Source organism: Agelaius tricolor, unplaced genomic scaffold (genome assembly GCF_023055355.1).
Source record: "Agelaius tricolor isolate 1412-34295 unplaced genomic scaffold, bAgeTri1.0.p SCAF_10, whole genome shotgun sequence".
NCBI lineage: Eukaryota > Metazoa > Chordata > Aves > Passeriformes > Icteridae > Agelaius > Agelaius tricolor.
Window position 1 is genome coordinate 14,432,941 of NW_027269270.1, and position 20,752 is coordinate 14,453,692.

At 37.4% G+C, this 20,752-nt stretch overlaps 1 protein-coding gene across 3 annotated transcripts in view; it reads left to right on the forward strand.

Moving 5' to 3' along the window:
* LNPK (lunapark, ER junction formation factor) overlaps positions 1-20,752 on the forward strand; it is a 60,351-nt gene that overhangs the window by 22,496 nt on the left and 17,103 nt on the right. For 2 of the 3 annotated variants that reach the window (XM_071434858.1, XM_071434859.1), the window contains exons 9-13: positions 4,182-4,400; positions 9,942-10,047; positions 10,753-10,823; positions 12,119-12,289; positions 19,691-20,648. In XM_071434858.1, coding sequence (XP_071290959.1) covers positions 4,182-4,400; positions 9,942-10,047; positions 10,753-10,823; positions 12,119-12,289; positions 19,691-19,887 — 764 coding nt within the window. In that variant the 3' untranslated portion in view covers positions 19,888-20,648. Of the gene's footprint in view, positions 1-4,181; positions 4,401-9,941; positions 10,048-10,752; positions 10,824-12,118; positions 12,290-19,690; positions 20,649-20,752 lie in introns of those variants that run through there. The other variant, XR_011680362.1, reaches the window with a different exon arrangement.

The following is a 20,752-nucleotide window of genomic DNA, read 5'->3' on the forward strand; positions in this document are numbered from 1 at the left end:
ATATATGAGGCAGCTGATGAAAGGTTAGTTTGTTTGTATGGTTTTTACTTACTGGTTGAAATGAGTAAGCTTGCACATCATACTAATTGGTCCAAAGGTTTAATCAGTGTTGCATAATAGTTGATTCTCTGGAAAACAGCTGGTAGCAGCCCAATTTTCCTGTGTGTTTAGCTCTTCTTGCAGTTTCTGTGATTTTGACATGCACTGCTGAAATAAGTAATGGTATTTTAACAGATTATTTAGGTTGATCTTGTGTTTGGTATAAAAAACATCACAAAATCCAGAAGGAAAGGAATTTGAAAATTTAAATGCAATTGTATCTGTTCAGTAATGTTTTTTGAGGGGTACAGTTAATGAATATATAGTTTAGTACTTTGGCCATAGAGAAAAATAGGGTAAGTATATATTTTCAGTGAAATATTTATCAGCAATATGCAGTTGTTGGTACCTGCTCTTTTCATTTTAATATGACTGTTAGCAGGGGTGTATTGTAAATGAGATCACTCTGTGACCTGAATTAAAAATAATACAATAAAAGATGGTTGCAGGCTGTGGGGTGGATATAGGAATGAAGAGGAACGAAGAAAATGCTTGGCTGGTCTTCAGTACTAAAGCCAACAAGTTATGTAAACTGTATATTGACCTGCAGTGTAGTGTAGCTCTATGAAAATAATGTATTATTCTCTACAAAAATCAGTGTTTTGAAGGGAGGAAAAAATAAAATAGTTATGCTTGTAAACATGAAACATGTCACTGCCTCACCACTGCAGTAGTGTAATAGTGTTTAAGAGCTCATACTGAATCATGAGTTGAGTAGATACCTCTTAAGTAATGTGTCTGCTTATGTCTGAAGTGTCCAATGCTGGTAACTGCAGAATTGGAAATGTAGTGTGTTTGGAGAATAACAGTTCTATTTTTAAGCTGTTCATCTGTCTTCATGCCATTGACTTTTGGATACACAAATATCATTACTGAAGAAAATCCTTGGAAAATGTCAAAACTTCATTAAAACTACATCAGCAGTAGCTGTAAATTGTGTTAGTGTTGAGGTCAGCGGACATGTTTCTTAGCTAAGTTGTGCAACTTGGAATTATGGAAATCTGGAATTTTGCAGAAGGCTCATTTTTAATACCTTGCATGTTAAGGCAATTTGAGAAGTATATAGATCATATTCAGTAACTTCAGAAGAATATTAGGGCTGTTATTATGGATGTGCAGAGCAGGAATTAGGGAAGTTCATGGGTAAAGGGTCTGCATGTGATACTAAAATGATGAGACAGGGCTGTACTCTCCTTGTCCATGACAATGCATTTATGGAGCCTGGGGATGGTATAAGGAATGTAAGCATCAGAAATTCAGGTTTGTGTGTTGTCACTGAATGACATCTACAGCCAATCTATGAAAGGCAGTACTGGAATGAATGGGCTGTTGGTTGTGCCAAGAAGAGCATTTCTCACTTTCTCATAATGCAGATTCTGGTGACTTCTCTTGGGGAGCAGCAGAGGGTTGGCAAGTTCTCTTAAGTATGAATCACAGAATAAAATGAAAGCCAAGTGAACTTCTAAGTGAAGGGGGAAAAAAGCATTGTAAATAACCCAATATTTTGTGGAAACTAGCAATGAGTCTTGCATTCTTAACTCTGTAATGAAACTAAAACTACTGAAGCATATCTCTCTAATACTTACTGTAAAGTACTGGTTCAGCATCTTTATAGGAACAAAAATATGGGGAAAGAGTCATTAAAGTAGCAGTATCTTTTTAATTGAAAGTAGTTTAAAGAAGGCTTGCCAAAAATGACCCTTCAGAAGGAACAGGCAAAAGGGGCAAAGCTCTTGCATGTGGCATGGAAATTGCTTAGAAATAATGTATTATGGGCTCAGAATAAATGTGAATATAGCCATGACCTATTGAAACAGACTCTTAAACAATTAATATGCTTAAACCACATGATCTAGAAAGACAGCCTTCAAAATGTAAAAGTAACATCCATATGTAGAATTTACAGTAATGGTCTTGGACATTTTTCTATGTGAAACAATAATAAAGAGAGTTTTATAATGAAAAAAGAATGGACTAAGATATCTTTACAGATGTTTAAAATGGTCTTGGAACAAGTGGAATTAGGCTTTATATTTATAACTTATTTTTTGTACATATGTGGACCTGAGAAGACTTGAGAAATCACATACCTTTTAGCTTAAATTTTGAAACTAACACATGACTGGAAACTATAATGCAAACTTGGGTTTTAATAATGGGTTTTGGTCAATATTTTGTATTTGGAGATGGGCCATGGCTGTTGGTCAGATGGCATAGAGAGAATGCGGTTATCCTAGTGTAGTAAAACTTGAAAGGTTACTGCTTATGGCTCTCACAAAAAGATCTTGAAGACATGTGAATGGGGAGGTTCATCATAAATGGTTTCTTACTTCATATAAAACTCTCAGTACAGGAGCAGTTTTCAAACCAGAAGCAAGTCACTAAGGAAGTGCTGATGGAATTTCTGCAACTACCTTACCAATTAATCCCAGTTGCCAGATTCTGAACAGCTGAAATAGTGAGGGAGCAAACATAGTTGTTAAAATCAAGCTAAAATCCAGAACCTTCAGACTCATTGACTGATGTAATTTGGCCGATGAAGTTGTGTGAAGTAATGCAGCCATGCACATGATGTGGCAGGGGAGAAGTGGTGCTTTGTTCTGCCTCGTAGGAAACTTAACTAGATGGATTTTAAGTATATTTAAGATTTTAAGTTTAAGTTTTAAACTTGTAGTTTTTAAAGTAGTGATTCCAAAGAATTTTTAATTCTTTCTTCTGTTGTGTATTAATCCTCTTTATATGTAGAGATAAGTAGGCAAGAGGATAACCTATGTATGTAGCAATTTCCATGGCGCTGGATTGGCTGTATTCTCACAGAACTGTTACATTTGACCTAGTGCTTCAGTGATAGCTGCTCTTTCTTAGCAGGTGCCAGCTAACTTAGCATGCTCACCTCCTCCAGCCACAGCAGGAGCTTAGCCTGCTGGTATTGTATTTTGGGGACAGGGATCGTTCCTTCAGACTCAGCACACCCATCTTCCAGTGGCTGGTTGCCAGTGGACCTGTAAACTTGCCTGCTAAGCATTTAAACTCTTCCAGCCTGACACAAAGTCAGCAGATAAAATCTCTCTAATCTTGAGACTCGTGGAAGTGATTTTAAAGTCCAAATTCCGTTTGTTATGGAAGAAGACATGCAAGCTGATTCAAATTGACGTGGTGCTATACACTAACTCTGTAGGGTATTACAGCCTTAGCTGTGGGTTTTATTGGGGTGTCCCTGTAGAGACTAACCTGCTACTTGTCAACCATGTAAATAACAGCAGACCTAAAGCAATGGTTACATTTCTGTTTGATTGGTTGCAATAGTGTGTGAACCTCAGGCTTGCATGACTATTGCAGCATTCAAACCATGGTATGTTACTCTGGTGATATTTGGCTTCATGTAAGAACAACTGAGGAAATATATTAAGTTTTTCATGATTGTGATTTAATAGTAGTGGTGTGAGAAGAGGTAAAAGCAGGGTCATGTTCTGGCAGAGCCCATTCTTGCTTTATGAGAATCCATGCAGCTGGTTTGATAATGGGGTTGCTGAAACAGGTCAGTGAAACTGTATCACCTGAATGAAGCACTTCCTTTTCTTCTGGTTTTAGAATTGTTTCATTTATCCAATCTGTTTTTTTTTTTTTTTTTTTTCATAACTCTGGGCATGTAACCTGAGCATATTAGATAGTGAATGAATAGTTTTGGTCCCATAGAAAGCTAAATACTTGAAAGCATTTTTAAGCCACGGAGTAAAAAGTGGTCAATTCTATACATTGTGGTTTGAGTCTAGCTGTTTCTATGTCCAATGTTCTGTCTTAGCAGATACTTTGTGATTCTGTTCTCTAATTTCCTTCTAGAAGAATTTTGCCTGAAGTATTTAACAGTTATGATAATTGAAATATAATATTCTATCTGGTATTTACTTCTGTGTGGTATTTACTTCTATGAACTGAATGCTCAGCTGATGATGTTTAGTTTTAGACCTTCCTGGTTTTGTTTGATTCAGTAACTTGCTAATTGGTATAACAATATTAATGCACTTTTACTAATATCTTGCTTATGCTAGATATTAAATTCATTATGTACATATTCTTGTCAGAAATTCGTCAGAGGACTGCAGCTCAAAGAAATGCTTCTACACCCCCACCTGCAACTCCTAAACAAGGCTCTCCAAAGTCCCCTGTTCCAGCATCTCCTAACCTGCAAAGAGAGAGTGCAGCTCTGAGCGGGCTCCCAGAAAGAGCTGCTGCGCCATCCTTGCAATCCAATGTTTTACCACGGCGCCCTGGATCCCCTGCTACTTCAGTGCCTGGAATGGGTAAACACAGCACTTAATGTTATTTACAGTTTATATTGTTTTCTCTGGTTACCAATAAAAGAGGCCATTTTCAGACAGTATGGAAATGGCATTTCATTTGGAAATAGCAGAGCAGTTATCTGATTAAGCAGGAGTTCCATATTCAATTAGCCATAACTCTTTACAGCTGGCACCTTTTGATGCTGAAACCTATTGCCTGAGCTCATTTAACTGTTATGGCTTCTTTGTTTAAATGGCAATAAAACTTTGCAGTATTCTGTAGTCAACAATATAGCATACCTTTTTATGTTCTTAGTTTAGAAGAGCTCTATGCTTATATAAATCAGGTGCAGAGGAGAACACTTTCAGAATACATTCATGCTTCTCACTAAACCCTGCACATATTTTTTTTAACATGGATCTTGACATTTATTTAAATTTTTACTCTAGAAGGTATAGTCATGCAGCCTATACTCCTAGATTAAAGTGTGGAATACAAAATACAACAGAAAAGTTGTCTGTGTTGTAGCTGAATACTAAAAGGCATTGTTATTTTAGTACAAGAGTCCAAGGTTTAGCAACAGGTTGAAATCTGGTAGGAATGAGTAGTCCTTAAAATTTGTTTCATAGTCTGAAAATGTTTTTCCCTTGATTTCCTATTTGGTGTTCAGTTGGGATGGACTTTTAATAAATAGAATATGAACTAAATTGCATTGGAAGGGATTGCAAAATTTGAGAGTTTGGGTGGGCAGCACCGTTCTCATTTTCCTTGTGGGTGGTAAAGCTGTGTGTGGGTTTGTGCCAGGCCTTTCATTCTGTGTGGGATGTTTGACAAGTTGGATCACAAGGCAAGAAAGGACATGAAATGCTGTCTTGAAAATAGAAGGGGCACAACTTGCCAAGAATCTCATGAGCACCAGTTTAACGTGGAGTAGTTCTTTGCTCTATGTACAGGGATCAAGAATTTATTTCTCTGCCCTGTGTTCCTGATTTTTACTTGAAACTGCTTAAGTCTTACTGTTGTCCTTCCTTACTAACTTCCATGATACAATCAAAAAGTAGAGCTATAGATAATATATTGACACCTGCTCTCTAAGCTCCTGGGAAGCTGAATGTTAAAATGCCTTTTCCTGTTGTTTAGTGTAGTGGAATAAAGTTGTCATGGAAAGTTGTGATCTCCCTTCTCTGTAGATTCCATTCAGCCTTATTTGATGTTATTAATTCTTTACCTGTGTTATGAAGCTGCTAAATTTGTTTTTATCCCTGAAGTGAACTGTAAAGGCAAGTTATTAGTAAGTCTTGATTATCTTGAAGTACCAGAAATTAGCTTCTTGCACCAGGAAATTGGTCATTTGGTTGCAAATCACATTTACTGATATCTGATTACCAAAAATTCCATAATGAGTTTAAAATTGCATGCTCCTTTTTAAGGAAGCTGACTGTAGAATAAAGTATTAGCTGTATAATAGCTTTATTCTTAGGGGAAGATTCAGGCATGTTGAATAAGCTGGATGAAATTCAGCCTTTACTGCATAAATGTTTTAGAGGAAGAAGGAAAATAAAGTAACTCACTTGTTTGAAAGGACAGTTGTCAATATTTGTGATTTAAAAATTTTAATGTAGTGTTTGTGATAATGCCTTACAGGCGCTTTTTCCCCATTAAATATCTGGAATTTTGACCTAACATGTTACCTTGCCATAGATAACAATAGGAGACACTGCAATTGTCAGTTAATATAGAAGCTCTCTCTTTGTTGAATTTCCCCAAACCTTCGAGGCATATAAAATCTCAGTAATGTAACTGTAGTGAAAAGTTCATAAATTCAGTATCTATAAGAGTAAAATGGCATCTGAGTTTATGCTTGGCCTGCAACAAATACGAATAGCCTTAATTATCTCTATTTTACAGAAGATTAATAATTAATTTTCGTTATACTATATTTTGTAGGGGAGAATCAATTTAACATGTATTACCACAGAGCTCCCATATGTTTGAAAATTAATAACCAGCAGGTAGTTGAGAGTTTGCCAAGCTTTGCAAAAGTGACCAGTCTTTCTACAATGATTGCTTTTGATGTTTGTATTAATTACTGGTGTCCATAACAGCATGAGAACCAAGATGGTTGGTTTGAGTTATTAGTAGGCAGGTAATTGAAGTTGTTGATGGAATGTGTTGTGATGTTTCATTCTACTTCATTTAATTTTTGCTTTGGTTATTGACTTTTAGAAATTTCATATATTGGTGATTTACAAGTTATATGACAACTTGGTCTTCTAAATAAAGGCCTGAGTTAACATTTGAGTATAAACCAGGTATTCACAAAATTATTCTAGGGCTTTAATTTTATTGCAGATTGTATCAGCCTTTTTTGATGGAAGTATTGGATCTTTCAGGTTTTTGTAAAGCTCTAGGAAATGAATTTTGCCTGACCTCTACTTTGGACAGCTTTAGCAGAATACAGTTTATATTGCACTGAAGTTATTCCATCTTGCTGCTGTGACTGTGTTCTTGGTCTAAGTTCCTACTTGTGGACAGAATACAGGGATAACTTGGAAATGCATTCACTGATTTTTATCTCCTGAATTAATTTTTCTTTTTTTGTGAAATAAGGCTGATTTTAAAAACATTTGTGTTGAGTATGGAATTTTTTTGTACTTAAGTGATTGGTTGTCAATTGCAGTATTTTTTGAATGAGTTTTCTTGTTCTCCTAAAGATTAGGACAGTCTGTTTAGGTCAAATATCCAATATTGACAAGATGTGTCTTGAAAGATGAGCTGTTAGAAATAGTACAGCCTTAATGTCAAGATTAGTCTTGTTCTATGTGTAGCACTACAAGAGGGTATTGCTGATAATAGTTGATTCCTACAATGTTTAACGTTTGCCATATAGGATGGAAGTCAGCTGTATGTGGCATTGAGCGTGAGGTTTACCACAAAGTAGTACATTCTGCCCTTAGTTACTTTTTCCTTTGTTGCTTCTATCTCTGAGGATTAAAAAGGTGGGAGTCTAGAAATGGTAATTTGCTGGCAGTTACTTTTAGTGCTATTTAAACATGAAACCCATCTTGGATCAGGCTATTGAATAGTAAGACTTGCTGTGTTGTCTTTGCCTCCTGGTCTGGAGCTGAAGATTTACGAGGAGTGGCTGAGATACTTGATTTGTTCAGCCTGAAGAAGAGGAGAGGGGAGACCTCACTGTGATCTTCAACAGCCTCATGAGGGGAAGCAGGAGGGCAGGCACTGATCTCTTCACTCTGGTGGCCAGTGACAGGGCCCAAAGAAATGGCGCAAAGCTGAGCTGGGGAGGTTTAGGTTGGGTATCAGAAAAAGGTTTTTCACCCAGAGCCCTGGCACAGGCTCCCCATGGAAGTGGTCACAGCACCAAGCCTGACAGAGTTCAAGAAGAGTTTGGAGTGTGCTCTCAGGTACATGGTGTGATTTTTGGGGTGTCCTGTGCAGGTCCAGGAATTGGACTCAAAGATCGAGTCCAATTCCTACTCGGCATATTGTGTGAATTCTCTGCCTAGGAGGTACATGTTACTTCTATGGGTATGTTTATCTAGGTGCTAGAAGCTAGGACTGTGCATGTCCTGATCCTGTCCCTGGCTAAGTTGCTATAAGAAAATGAAATCTAAACAATCCCGAAAAGCTTGAAGTCAACTGTTTTTAACACAATATTTTTCAGTTAAATGTCCTTCTGAATTAATTCAAAATACTAACAAACTATACTCTCTTAGTTGTTCTTTCTTTGGATTTTTAAAAAATGCTATTTTGCATTTTTAGACAATCTGTTTTGTTTTGTATATTGAGACAGTGATTTTAGTTTGTGTTACCCTTTAGCTTCCTCTTTGTTTATTGGCCATTATGGGGAATTATGTGAAACATACCTCAAGAAGAACACTGGAAACATACAACAAATTAAAAGAATTGTTGGCTGACTTCTGTAGTCAATAAAGGCTTTCTTTTAAGCTGTGATGTTTCTCTATATGTTTTTACTGGATGGAATGAGAATAGTTATAAGCCAGAACTCTTCTCAGAGAAAACAGTGGTTTCTTTTTGCACCTTCAGTATTTCGTTTCTATGAATTTCATATACGTAGTTCATACAGGGCTTCAGGTTGCCATATGCTCATCTCAGTATGAAACCTGCTAATACTCACTGATTTCTTTTTTTTGTTTAACCTTCTTAGCTATCTTGAGCTTGCATAGGACTTTTGCATTTTTAAAAGTAATTTTGTCAATGGTTTAAACCAAGTCTTATTTGTAAGGTGTCACAATTTTGTATTGGAGTGCCTTGAAGCTGAACCATTTTGTCCCAGTTGGAGAGTTCTGAAAGACTGGTTCATTGTCCTACTCAAACATTGTTTAGTTAGTTTTGTGGACTTGGAATGTAATTCATAAAGGTCTTATAGGAATAGGTTTTAAGTGTTCCCCTCTCTTCCCCCAAGTGCTGCATTATCTTACACTCAGGACTGTTTGTTGAAAGTACTGTAACGTAATACTTCCAGTGCTTAAATGTAAAATGTTTCCTCTCTATACTTGGTTACTTGGATGGTTGCATTGGAATGGCTCAGACTGGAGTTTCTTACATTAGGCCTAGCTTATTCTGTTTTAAGGCTGCAAGAGAAAGGAGACGTAAGAACTCAAAGCTGTATAAATGGAAATTGGTAGCTTGCAGTGGTCTTACACAATGGACTAGATGTTTTAAAACTCTGTGGAAAGAGAAACTTGTGCTGGTGTTCTGGTTTAACTGCTATGTGGAGGAGTGGAAAAGAATCAACCATGGCTCTTACCTGCTCTTTAAGGGGTTTCATTTTGATAGTTTGTTAAACACATGGGAGAAGTAGTATCTTTATGGTGGCCTTCTGGCTTCTTCGATTAAGCATAAATCTGAAAGCATCCAACTTGTCATTAAATATGGGAGTACCAACATGACAAACAGCTGGACAGGTTTAATGTATAGACTCAATGCACACTGAGAGTATGCTCATGTGGTAATTACACAGAAACCAGGGGCTGTTTCTGTGGTGGCATCTTCATAAAATCTTAGAATGGTTTGGATTTTAAGAGATCTTAAAGATAAAGATAATCACTTTGAAACCACCATGCCATGGACAAGGCACCTTCCAGCTCACTAGGTTGCCCTGATCTCTAGTTCTTCCACTGTTGCCATTGATTTTGGCAGATTTATTGATGTCAACTGCAAGGGTAGATTTGCACAGTTGAATGTATATGAAGATAACTTAGTTAATTTGTTCTTTCTTAAAAAGCCTGTATTTGTTAACAATTGAATACTATTCAATTGTTTATTCATTCTTTAGAAATTATAAATTTAATTACATGTCCAAGGTATAAAAATGGAGCAATTTAATAAAATTATAAGCTAAAGGAGCAGCAGAAGAATTTTGAACTGTTGTGGGTTGAAGATTCTTACAGCTTTCTGAGTGGACTAAGAAATATATCCACGTTCAGCAGATGTAATTATTTTGTTACACAGGCACACACAAAATATAATACATATTTATACAGTGGAAAATAATTTTGATATAATTCATGTTCTAGGTCTTCATCCTCCAGGCCCTCCTTTGGCAAGACCTGTTCTTCCTCGGGAAAGAGGAGTTGTGGATAGAGTTATTGAATATTTGGTTGGTGATGGTCCTCAAAACAGGTAAATGTTCTTTAAGAAATACCTGAACACTTAGGGAAAAGAAAGCTTCTTAACCTTTTTGTTTAAGCCATGTCAGGGTTAAAAGAGTTGTAAATGAACTTGTCCAAAAGTTTCATAATTGAGAAATGGCTTTTTCTCAATGCTTCACTTGAAATATCTTTGTGGGGAAACTGGTAATATTTGGGCAAACCTGACCTCTGTTCTGAGTAATATTATCTCTGTGATACAAAGAAAGAGCTGTGCTCAAGTGGGTGAATGACTTATATTTTGAACTAAAAAAACAGAAAACATTTGCCTCAGCACTTTAGTTTTATATCTGTTATAAATGTCTTTCAGGTTGCCTTCAGGACTGTCCAAACATATCAGAACTTACCGTGTTTACTATGGTTACTTTTAATATTAACTGTATTCTAATGAAATAAAAGCTTAATTTGGATTTAATTTTCTGACACTGAGGATACTAAAAATATGTTGAACTGTAGTTTAAAGTGTAGCTGAGGCTATTTCACTGTGGTTAAAGCAACTTCAAAAAGTATTATTTAATCTACAGATTTAGTTTGCTTTCAAGGTTAATAATTTCATTGTGGAAATCACCTTTTGGAAGGAAAGGTTTAAGGTATTAGTCAATATGTGAGGTAAAATACATCTCCCTTCAGTGTGCTATTACTTAAAGGTACGTTACTATATATTATTCATGTTTTCTAGGTATGCCCTTATATGTCAGCAATGTTTTTCTCACAATGGTATGGCTTTGAAGGAGGAGTTTGAATACATAGGTAAGAGCTAATCTTTTTTTAGACTGTATTACTTGGCTAATGTTTCATAACAAATGTGCATCATACTTCACTTTGGTTGCAGCTGAGTACTTAGCTGACACTGTGAAGTACCACTTCATGTGGGAACATTTTTTGGTAACTTATTACTCTGTTTTTTAAGATTTACTTCAAGACTTGGAGAAGTACTTTATTGCAACCTTCAGGTCATGGATTTTATGTGTAGAAAACTATTCAGTAGAAATAAGCTTCCTCCAATACATCCCTGAACATTGCTACTGGCTATGAACGTTTCTCAGAAGGGTTTTATGTTGAGAAACTATCTGAAATTAAAGTGTGCCTCTTTTACCAGAACTTAAACTAAATTTTCCTTTGGCAAGAAGATCTTGGGGACGTATTGGAAAAAGAGTGGGAACAAGCCCTAGGGGCCTACATGTGAATTTATGGCTGACAATAACTTAAGACAGACACAGCTCTTTATTGAACACAGATGTTGTATATTGCCTGCTTTCTACCACAAGTGTAAGCCTGATACTTAAGAAACTAAGGATTCTTAGATAAATCTTATATTTCATTTTGTTTTGTTTATTTTTATGAGTAAATATACTGCATTGTAACAATAAGCTAAATGTTTCCTATGAAACCAAAGATAAGTAGTCTATATGTTATCTTAGTTCTTATGAATTCACAACTCAACTGTACCAGAAACTGCCACTTTCCCCCCTTGTCTTGATGAGAGTGGGGAGGACAAAAAGAGTTATTTAATGGTACCCAGTACTTCTGCAAAACAAAACTACTTTTTCTTAAGCACCACTGGAACAGAATGCTCCTTAGAAAGCAGAGTGAGACATACCTTATGGAATTCCTAACACTTCTTAACATCAGAGTGTGAGGAAAATGGTGTCTTAAGGGTAGGGGAAAAAATAATCTGCCAACTTAATTCTTTTGTAGGAAAGAATAGAACATGTGGCAGTAGTGGCACAGATGTGGCAACATCTGGCACTACTGAATTGCATTATTTTGTTCATTGTGGTCAAATCTTTCACAGTGTTGGGCAGTACTCAGTTCAGCAGAGCTGAAAGCAAGCAGGTTTCTAAAAACGAAATGTCTGCTGAATTTATAAAAGGACTTATACAGAACAACTTAGGTAAATTTGGTGGAGGTGCTGTCTGGTACTCACAGTCACTTAGTTAACTCTGATTTTAGTATTTTAAACCATCAGAAGAATATAGTGTAGGAATAAAGATGAAATGTGAAGTTAATTAGTGAGGCTGCTTACTGGCTGTGCTTTGTGGTAGCATTTAGATGTGCCTACTGCTTCTTCCTGAATCCTGCAAGAAAAACTCGACCTCAAGCTCCACGACTTCCAGACTTCAGTTTTGAAAAAAGGCAAACTACAGAATTGCGATCTGAAGCTGAGCCTCTAGAACCTAGAGAGAGAAGGCCCCAGGAGACTCAACAGACAAAAGGTAAGTGCTAATCTCATGAAGACGGCTCTTTTTCAAAATGCCTAATGAAATTCACTGTCATCTAGCTCTCTGTTGAGCTAAGTTTTCTGGTAAGAATGACAACAGCTGAAGTACTCAAACACTGTTCCAGCAGGGTTCCTGGTGAGGTGATCAGTGACCAAAGTCTGTCAGTGTTAAAGGCATTTGGTCAATGCCCTTAACATGCTTTAACTTTTGATCAACCCCCAGTTGGGTGGGCAATTGGTCTAGGTGATTGTTGTTGCTCCATTTTAATTGAAATAGTACAGTTTATTTTGACTTCATAATAAGTGCAGTTTGTATTTTTCTTTTTCAGTTCTTGTCTCTGCTTCTAGCTTAGGTGGTTGATACTAGTGTCTTCTTTCCTGTACCCTAAAATTTCTTCATATTTGTCATTATTTTGTGCAAATGATGGCATAACAAATTTTTTCACTCTAGTGTTACTGACAAATGGATAGAAAAGGCACTGTAAATTACAGAAATAGTTAAGGAGGGAGTATGTCCCAAAGTAGTTAACTTTCGCTGTGTTTGGCAGGTCATTTGATTGAGGTGTGTTGGAATTTCTGCCTTTGTTCCTTTTGCTCTTTTCCTCAGGGCAGGAAAATCTAGTAAAACTGCCTTGTTTAATTTCAGGTAGTTCAAAGACAAATTGTCAATTTTAATTTAACATAGTTCCTTTTGAGACATTTTATAGTCTACAGATACAGTAGGCATCTGGTGTACAGCCAACAGGAAGATGCAGTGTTTTAAAAGACTCCAGAAATCATAATTTCAGACCAGAGGATCTCCAGTTAGATGTGCTGTTGAGTGCTTGATGGGACTTTGTTAGTTTAAGCAGGGATCCTGGAGGAAAACTATCAGCTAGTGTGCAGCCCTGAGGTTCAGGCTGGAAATACACCAACTGTGGGAAACTGTCAGTGTAATAGAGTGCTTCTGCTTGATTATTTTTAACAGGGAGTACAAAATAACATTGGGTGTTACCTTCTGGCATGAGAAGGCTGCACAAAACCAGTAGGGAAGTCATATTTAATGGTGCCAGTCTCTGGGTATGGTCTCATGAGGGTGCATTGTAGTGAAAACTTGCTTTCTTTTCCTGTACCATAGTGTACTCTTACCTCAGTAAAAGTGCTGTTACTGGCATGAAAGTAAGCCTGAAATCGAATGGATGAAGCTGAGACAATGAAAATATCTCATTTGCCCTTAAATCCTGGTGTTATTTTTTTAGCAAGGGGAGGGTAGCTTCTTGAGGGTAGCTTCTACTTTTGAACTTAGGAGATTGTTACAGAAAAAGGCATACTTTGTTACTGGGGTCTTTTTTTAAGTGTGCTTGTTTTCTTCTGTGTGACTCAAGTAGAGAGGTCCTTCAGGAGGGATATTCAACTCTTGGAGGCATGTGCCTCACGGGTTTTTGAATATTATCCATTACTGCAGGTTTTTAGAGAGAGATAAGGAGATGCGCTTGCTAATTAATCTGGTATTATCATTGAAAGAAATTATTATGAACCTATGCCTATAATAGGTCTGAGCTGCTGAGTCTGTCTACAGTTGTAAAAAATGTAAAATCTGAAAAATTACTGTGAGATTGCAATTAACCATTTCAGATGTGGGAATGAAAACTGTGAGATAAGTTGCTTTTTAGGGATGCAGAATTTTATCAAACATTTCAGCAGAAAAATAGGATGGATTTATTGCAGTAAATATGATTTTTACCAATTTACCTTTGACGATGAAAATTACTTGGTTTTTTTTTCTGATGTAGTCTTGTATTAATGTACTGCTTTATTTAAAAACAGCAGGAAAAGAAACAGCTGTGAGCTTCATTGTCCAGTTGTCTTTTTCTGATAGGAAGTAGATGGTAAGATTTTGCTCAAGAAGCATAAGAAATAAGTAAGTGGTATACAGACTTTTGGTTTTCAGTGTTAAATAGCAGATATTTTGTGAATATTTATTCTCCAAGATGATACCAACCATTGTTTTGATAATTACTAAGCAGCCAGAAATAGAGTATATCTTAGTACTTTACATAGCTCTGAGAAATGTTGTGTTGATTTAGAGGAGGCCAGTGCCTGCCTGTGACTTATCACAAAGGAATCTCTTCTCAATGAGAAAATATTTTCACTAAATCACTTTTTCCACTGGAACTGTAATATGAAACATAACTGCTTACATGCAGTTGGGGTTTATTAATAAATGAACACATTCCTTGATTGTAAGTTTTAAGGTATGAAGCTATCATTAAGATACAGCTCTGGGGAAGGTTTTTGTTCACCACAGTAAAATAGCTGCTGTCATAACAAGAATAGAGAATATGTCTTCACTTACAGATGTAGGCAAACATTAACATCAGGAAACCAACTTGACCACAATGCTGGCAACACAGGGGAGTACAACTCTTATCTGTAATTCATTTATGCCATAGCTGTGTAGCTCAAGGAAACAGCAAAATAATGTGATAAAGAAATGGTATAAATATTTTTTACCAGTCAGCTACTTTAGCTAATGGGTAGAGCATGAAGCTGAATCTTTTTTCCAGTTGTGTGCTCATGTAGTGACAGGCATGTTACATGCAACTCCTGTGGATAAGAGTTCTGAAGAATGCTTATGGAGAGTGCCATTGGCACTGAACTTGGCAATTTTGTTTTAAACCTCTGGAAAATGGAGTCATCAGCTTGTCAGTCTGGTGCAGATTACTGGCACAAACATCATGCTTCCTTATTCAGCAGATTAATCTCAGAAATTTTAGTACCAGAGTGAAGCAATAAACTTCAGCTCTTTTCTTACCTTTCCCATAAATGGCTTGATTTTGATCCCCTCCTCCTCCTATCAAAGGCTAGTTGGTTCTCTTGTGTACTTATCTTAAATGTATCAATGTTTGGATCATATTGAAAGAGCCAGCAAGAAGCACGTTTAGCCTCTGGGTTAATTTTGCCTTGCCTTTATTTAATACTGTTATGCTGTTCTTGATTCAGGTTTAGCATTTCACAGTATTTTGAAACAAATTTATTTTCACAGTATTTTGAAAAAAAATTAACTGCATCAGTCTTTTGTGTTGAATGTCTGGTGCTGATATTTAGAGGTCTTCATTAGATGAAGATTTTAACTTCAGATTTCACCACAGTGGTGAAACACTTCGTGGACTACTTTATGTGACTTCTCTAGATTTGTATGGAATTCCTTGATCATCTTGCTCAAATATTTTTATGATTACTTAATACTGTCACTTGTAAGGATTCTTGGAATACAGCAACTGCTAGTATGTTTGAAAGGGTTTCCATTATAAAGGGAGGTGCAGAAACTTGGCTTGTTGAACTGAAGGGGTCACAGTAATCATCTCTGCCAGAAATAATGACATTTCAAGTGTGTACTCATTGTGAGTTCTACCATAAATGGAGCTTGGCTTTGTGCAAGTGTTGCAGAAACCTTTTCTAGCAATAAAACTGGTGGAAGACAAAGGACTAATATGTCTAGAACTCAATTTCTCAAGCAGATTTAAGTCAGATCACCTTGACTTTAATAACTTGTAGACAAATTCTTTTGATTTAAAAATGTATTATGTTTCCAGTCAACCACAGTTCAGTTTTGCTGAACAACATAAGTTGCCTTTTTGGTAGGACATATTCTCTGACTTGTTTCAAAGGCTTCGCAATAGCTTTCTGTGACACCAAAGCCACTAACAGATTACTGTGAGACACGTGTTCTTCAAAGGCACTTCAGACATGTGGCACTATGTGAAAATCTGTCCTAAAGGGGAGCTGTGGTAGTGAAGAATACTTGTCCCAAAGCTACTTGAAAGCACAAGCAGCTTTATTTTAGAGCTCTTACACTATTTTATGAATTTCCACTTAATAGGCATTTTCTACTTAATTTAATAGTGAATGCAGTATTATGATTTTACTGGTTACTCAGTGAAATACTTTCTGCAACAAGAGCAAGGGTGGCTGACTTCTTACAGTGTGAAGTGCATATGCTTTCTAAGTACTAAGCACTAAGCAGGAGTGTTGGGGGGAAAAGCTGCTGTAGCCAGGAGCAGGTTTTTAAGGTTGCATTGTTGCAGCTCTTAAATACGCAGCAAGTGTAGGGCTGTGTTTGCTGTTCAGATCTTGTGGGTGAAGCTACATTCTGTGGTTAAATGATGAATTAAGTATTCCTCATCAAGAACACTTAAATTTTCTTTTGTCATCTTTTAAAGTTTATTGTCAGAACTTTCACTTGTTGGCTGCTGCTCTTACAAAGACTTTATTCATGCACTATTTAAGTCAGGTTGACTATAGGCAAGCTTTCCGGTAATTGGTGTGTTTAGAATGGAATCGCTATATATTTTTAATGAGACTGATCATGTTTGTGGTTGGAGTTAGCATCACTTACTCTGAATGCCTTGGCTACTCATTTAGGGGACCTACTCTTTAGTTTCTTGTAACTTTCTCAGACTGCATTATAAGACCAAAATTTTCCATGCAAGTTTGTATTACTATATATTCTGGAGCGTTTCAAGAGTTTCAATTAGTTTGCCCAAGAACATAGTGAAGGGAAAACTCATAAAATACCTGACAATTTTTGTTTAAATAAGCAGTGTCTCCATACCTTTTAGTAGAATATAAAAATGAGAGCACTGTCCTGATCTTTTGCATATAGTTAGAATATACATTTCTTCAGGTTTTCTCTTTTCCATTAGAAGCTTCTGCTGATGACTGTGATTGTCCCTGGGTTTTACATCAAAGATGTTATAAATGCTTGGCATCCTTCTGATCAGACTGAGCAAAACAGTTTCTTTACTTCCTTTGATTCAAGCCTGAAGACCAGCAGTAAAAGAGTGTAACTCAAGTGTGGAGGGATTGGAGCAGGAAAATGCACAAACTTATTCATAGAATTCGAGGCTGAAGAAAAAATGCAGAGATGAGACAGAAAGAAAACTGACAGTTGGGAGATAAAGATTGAGTACAGACAGAGATGGGATCAAGATGGAAATTAAGGAGCAGGAGGAGAGAGTGGGATGGCTTGGAAAATAACTGGGAACATTAATTTGCTTGGGCAGAAATAGGAGGGTTGAAAAATTTTGTAACAAGAAGCCAGGGCAGATGTTGAGCAGCCTATGGTTGAGACAGCAGGGAAAGAATCAGGAGGTGGGTCAGCTACAGACTTGCTAAAATGAAAGATCCAGCCTGAGAAAATGATGGAGAAGCTGGGCTGCTCTGAGCAGTCTGAAATGAAGCCTGGAACTTGCTAGGTAGAGGTATGTGTGGAAAGAGGGGTCTTGAGTTCTTGATGACAGATGGCTTTTGTACGAGGTCTGCTGGACAGGGGTGTGCAACAGCTCTTCTACTCAGTCATGGGCCAAGAAGCCAGAGCAATGGTTTTAAAACTTTCAGCTCTGCTTGAATTCTGTATCAGCCTGAGGCAGTCTGATTACTTTCAGACTTTTACCCTACATGTTTTGATCAAGGTGAACATGTGGCATTTGACTGACTCTATTTTCCTGAGAGGTTGGTATTGGGACCAGTGCTGCTTGTTATCTTTTTTGGGAACATGGACCGTGGGCTTGAGCACACTTGAGCGGGTTTGCTGATGATGCTGAGCTGTGTGGTGCAGGGCAGGCATTCCATCCAAAAGGACCTTGAGAGGCTGGAGAGGTGGGACTGTGAACCTCATGAAGTTCAACAAGGCCATGTCTAAGGTCCTGCATCTGGATCAAGGCAATCCCAAGCACAAGTACAGGCTGAGCAGAGAATGAATTGAGAGCAGCCCTGAGGAGAAGGATGTGGGGATGTTGGTTGGCAAGAATCTCAGCATGCCCTGGCAATGTGTGATTGCAGCCCAGAGAGCCAATCATATTCTGCCATTGTATTTGGCATCACTATGTTTAATTTTTTTCCCCTTTCTCTTCATTATTAGGCTGTTCTAATTTTAACCTAGGGGTTTAAGTTTTATTGTGATTCTTCTCTCCATCCCACCAGGGTGGCAGGAGGGTGGGTGGGGGGGGTAAGCAAGTGTCTGGTCTGCAACCCAATAGCAGGCTGGGTTAAGCCACAACAAGCCCCTGGCATGAGGACATTCTCCTTTTGGAGCAAGTCTGGAGGAGGGCCACAAACAGGGTCAGAGGGCTGGAGCACCTGTCCTGTGATGACAGGCTGAGAGGGTTGGAGCTGTACAGCCTGGAGAAGAGAAGGCTTTGGGGAGACCATAGAGTGCCTTCCAGGGTCTAGAGGGGCCTCAGGAAAGCTGGAGAGGGACATGGTCCAAGGGCATGTAGTGATAGGACAAGATAGAAGGGATAGCAACTGAAAGGGTAGGTTTAGATTAGGTATTGGGAAGGTATTTTTCACTGTGAGGAGGATGAGACACTGTAACAGGCTGCCCAGAGAAGCTGTGGCTGCCCCGTCCCTGGAAGTTTTCAAGGCCCAGTTGGATGGGGCTTTGAGCAACTTGGTCTAGGGGAAGGTTAAAATTAGATTGATCTTTAAGGTTGCTGCTAACCCAAACCACTCTATGAAGTTAGAAACATTTGATAAGGCTAATGTTTTTCACCTGTAACTTTGCATCAATTTTGCACACTGTTCCCCTTCACAGTATGTGTTAGTACTGCATATTATTGAGTAATACTCAATAAATCAGCTGCCATCAACAATACCATTCTACAGTACCTTTGTGTCATTTAGTGCAAAACTTTGTTCAGGTTTTCAGTGCTTATGCTTACTTCAAAATATGACTCTTACTTCTCATATGCTACTGGAGTCCTGTTGTGAAGCTAGAATATACTTCTTTAGAGGCAGTACTTAAAATAAATGTTTTTGACCTTAAAAATAGGCTGGTTATCAAAGAAACTCCCACCCTAGATGAAGAGTAAGTATACTCACCTCCTGTGCAACCATCCTACATTACCCCAGGGAAGACAGAATATGTAATAATTTTCATTGGCTGGTTTGATATATTTGGTTTTTCCCCCTGATTATCGGACTCCTTATGTTTAAAGTCGTTCCAATCAAGAAGAATGTTTTAGTTTGTGTACAGATTGAACCCTTATAAAAAAAAGTTCAACAGTTGGTGAAACTGACATTGGCAAAGACAAAGAATTGCTATCGTGTTTTTAACATCTCACTTCAGTACACAAGTTTAGAAGGCTTTTGTTGAGGATGAACATATGCAAGTCATACATAGTATTTTCTTAGTGAGAGCTAAGCTCTTTTCCATAGTATTTTTTCCCTTAAAATTTAATTGTTTTACCTGTGACTGTCTTAGAAAAAATCAAAGTTTTTATGGGTTGAGAACATCATGCAGTTACTAGTCAAAACCTATGCACAGTTGCAGAATGTTTCATTTGCTTTTATAAGAATATTAGCTGCCTCTTAATTTCTGCAAATGGCTATTTTGTCATTTTTCTTTTCATAGACTCTGAAGATGATGGGGCCCAGCTCGTCGAGACAAATGACACAGATGATAAAGCACCAAGTTCTGAGCATCTAAATGATAAGCTAGCTGAAGAAGTTGAAAAAGAAGAAGCAGAAAACATTTCAACACCCGAAGAGGCTATTTCAGAGTCTGCTTCAGCTGAACAAAGTGAAGAATCTTTAATAAAAGCAGAATAAAATACTTCAAGTGCCTTCTGTAGCTAGTTTTTAGCTTTGTTCATGCCTGTTGTTACTATTCAGGTGAGCTTTTTTTAATGGTACAACTTAAAAATCTTGCTTGGGCTTAAACTGCCTCAACTGCCACAGTCTGTCAAAGCTATGTGTAGAAGTGGGTATTGTAAATTCAGCATGTCTCTTTAAGTTAACACATAGAATGTGTAGTTGGTTGAAGTCTAACAGTTGTAGCTCTTGTTCAGTTTGCATATTTAAAAACTTCAAAGTACAAGCTTTGCTAAGGGTGACTTAAAATTTCACATCTCTTCAGCTGTCACACATTAAGAGCAATTACTGATGGCAATTGACCTCGTAGGTTTGGTCTAGTGAAATTAAGATGCTTTTTAATGCTGCCCTGTTCAAATGGATTGACTACACGTTTAATACACAGATGTTTACAAGCTACAGTGTCATCCGACATTTGACTTAAGCATATGGAAGTGTCAATGCAGTGGTGTTATTATTCATTGTCTAACTTCTTGACAGAATTCAGTTAAATGGCACTTGGATAAATGGCATCTCCTCTGGTGTTTGCGTTGCAGATGAACCAGAGGCACCTACATGCAAAACTGTTTTGTGTTTACATGAAATATGAGAAGTCTCTGCACTTGATTGTACTTGAATACAAAGCACTATTTATACCTGTACTATAATGATGAGATATAAGTGAATTTTGTGCCTTTGTGTATTTTGTTAAAGGAAAATAAAGACATCTAGCAGCAATACTTGCTTTGTGATTCCTAAAACTGAAGAGAATTCATGTTCTGCTGTATGCAGCTAATCTACAGTTACTTTGTGCAAGTTCAGAAGGAATGTGCCACCTTAAAAG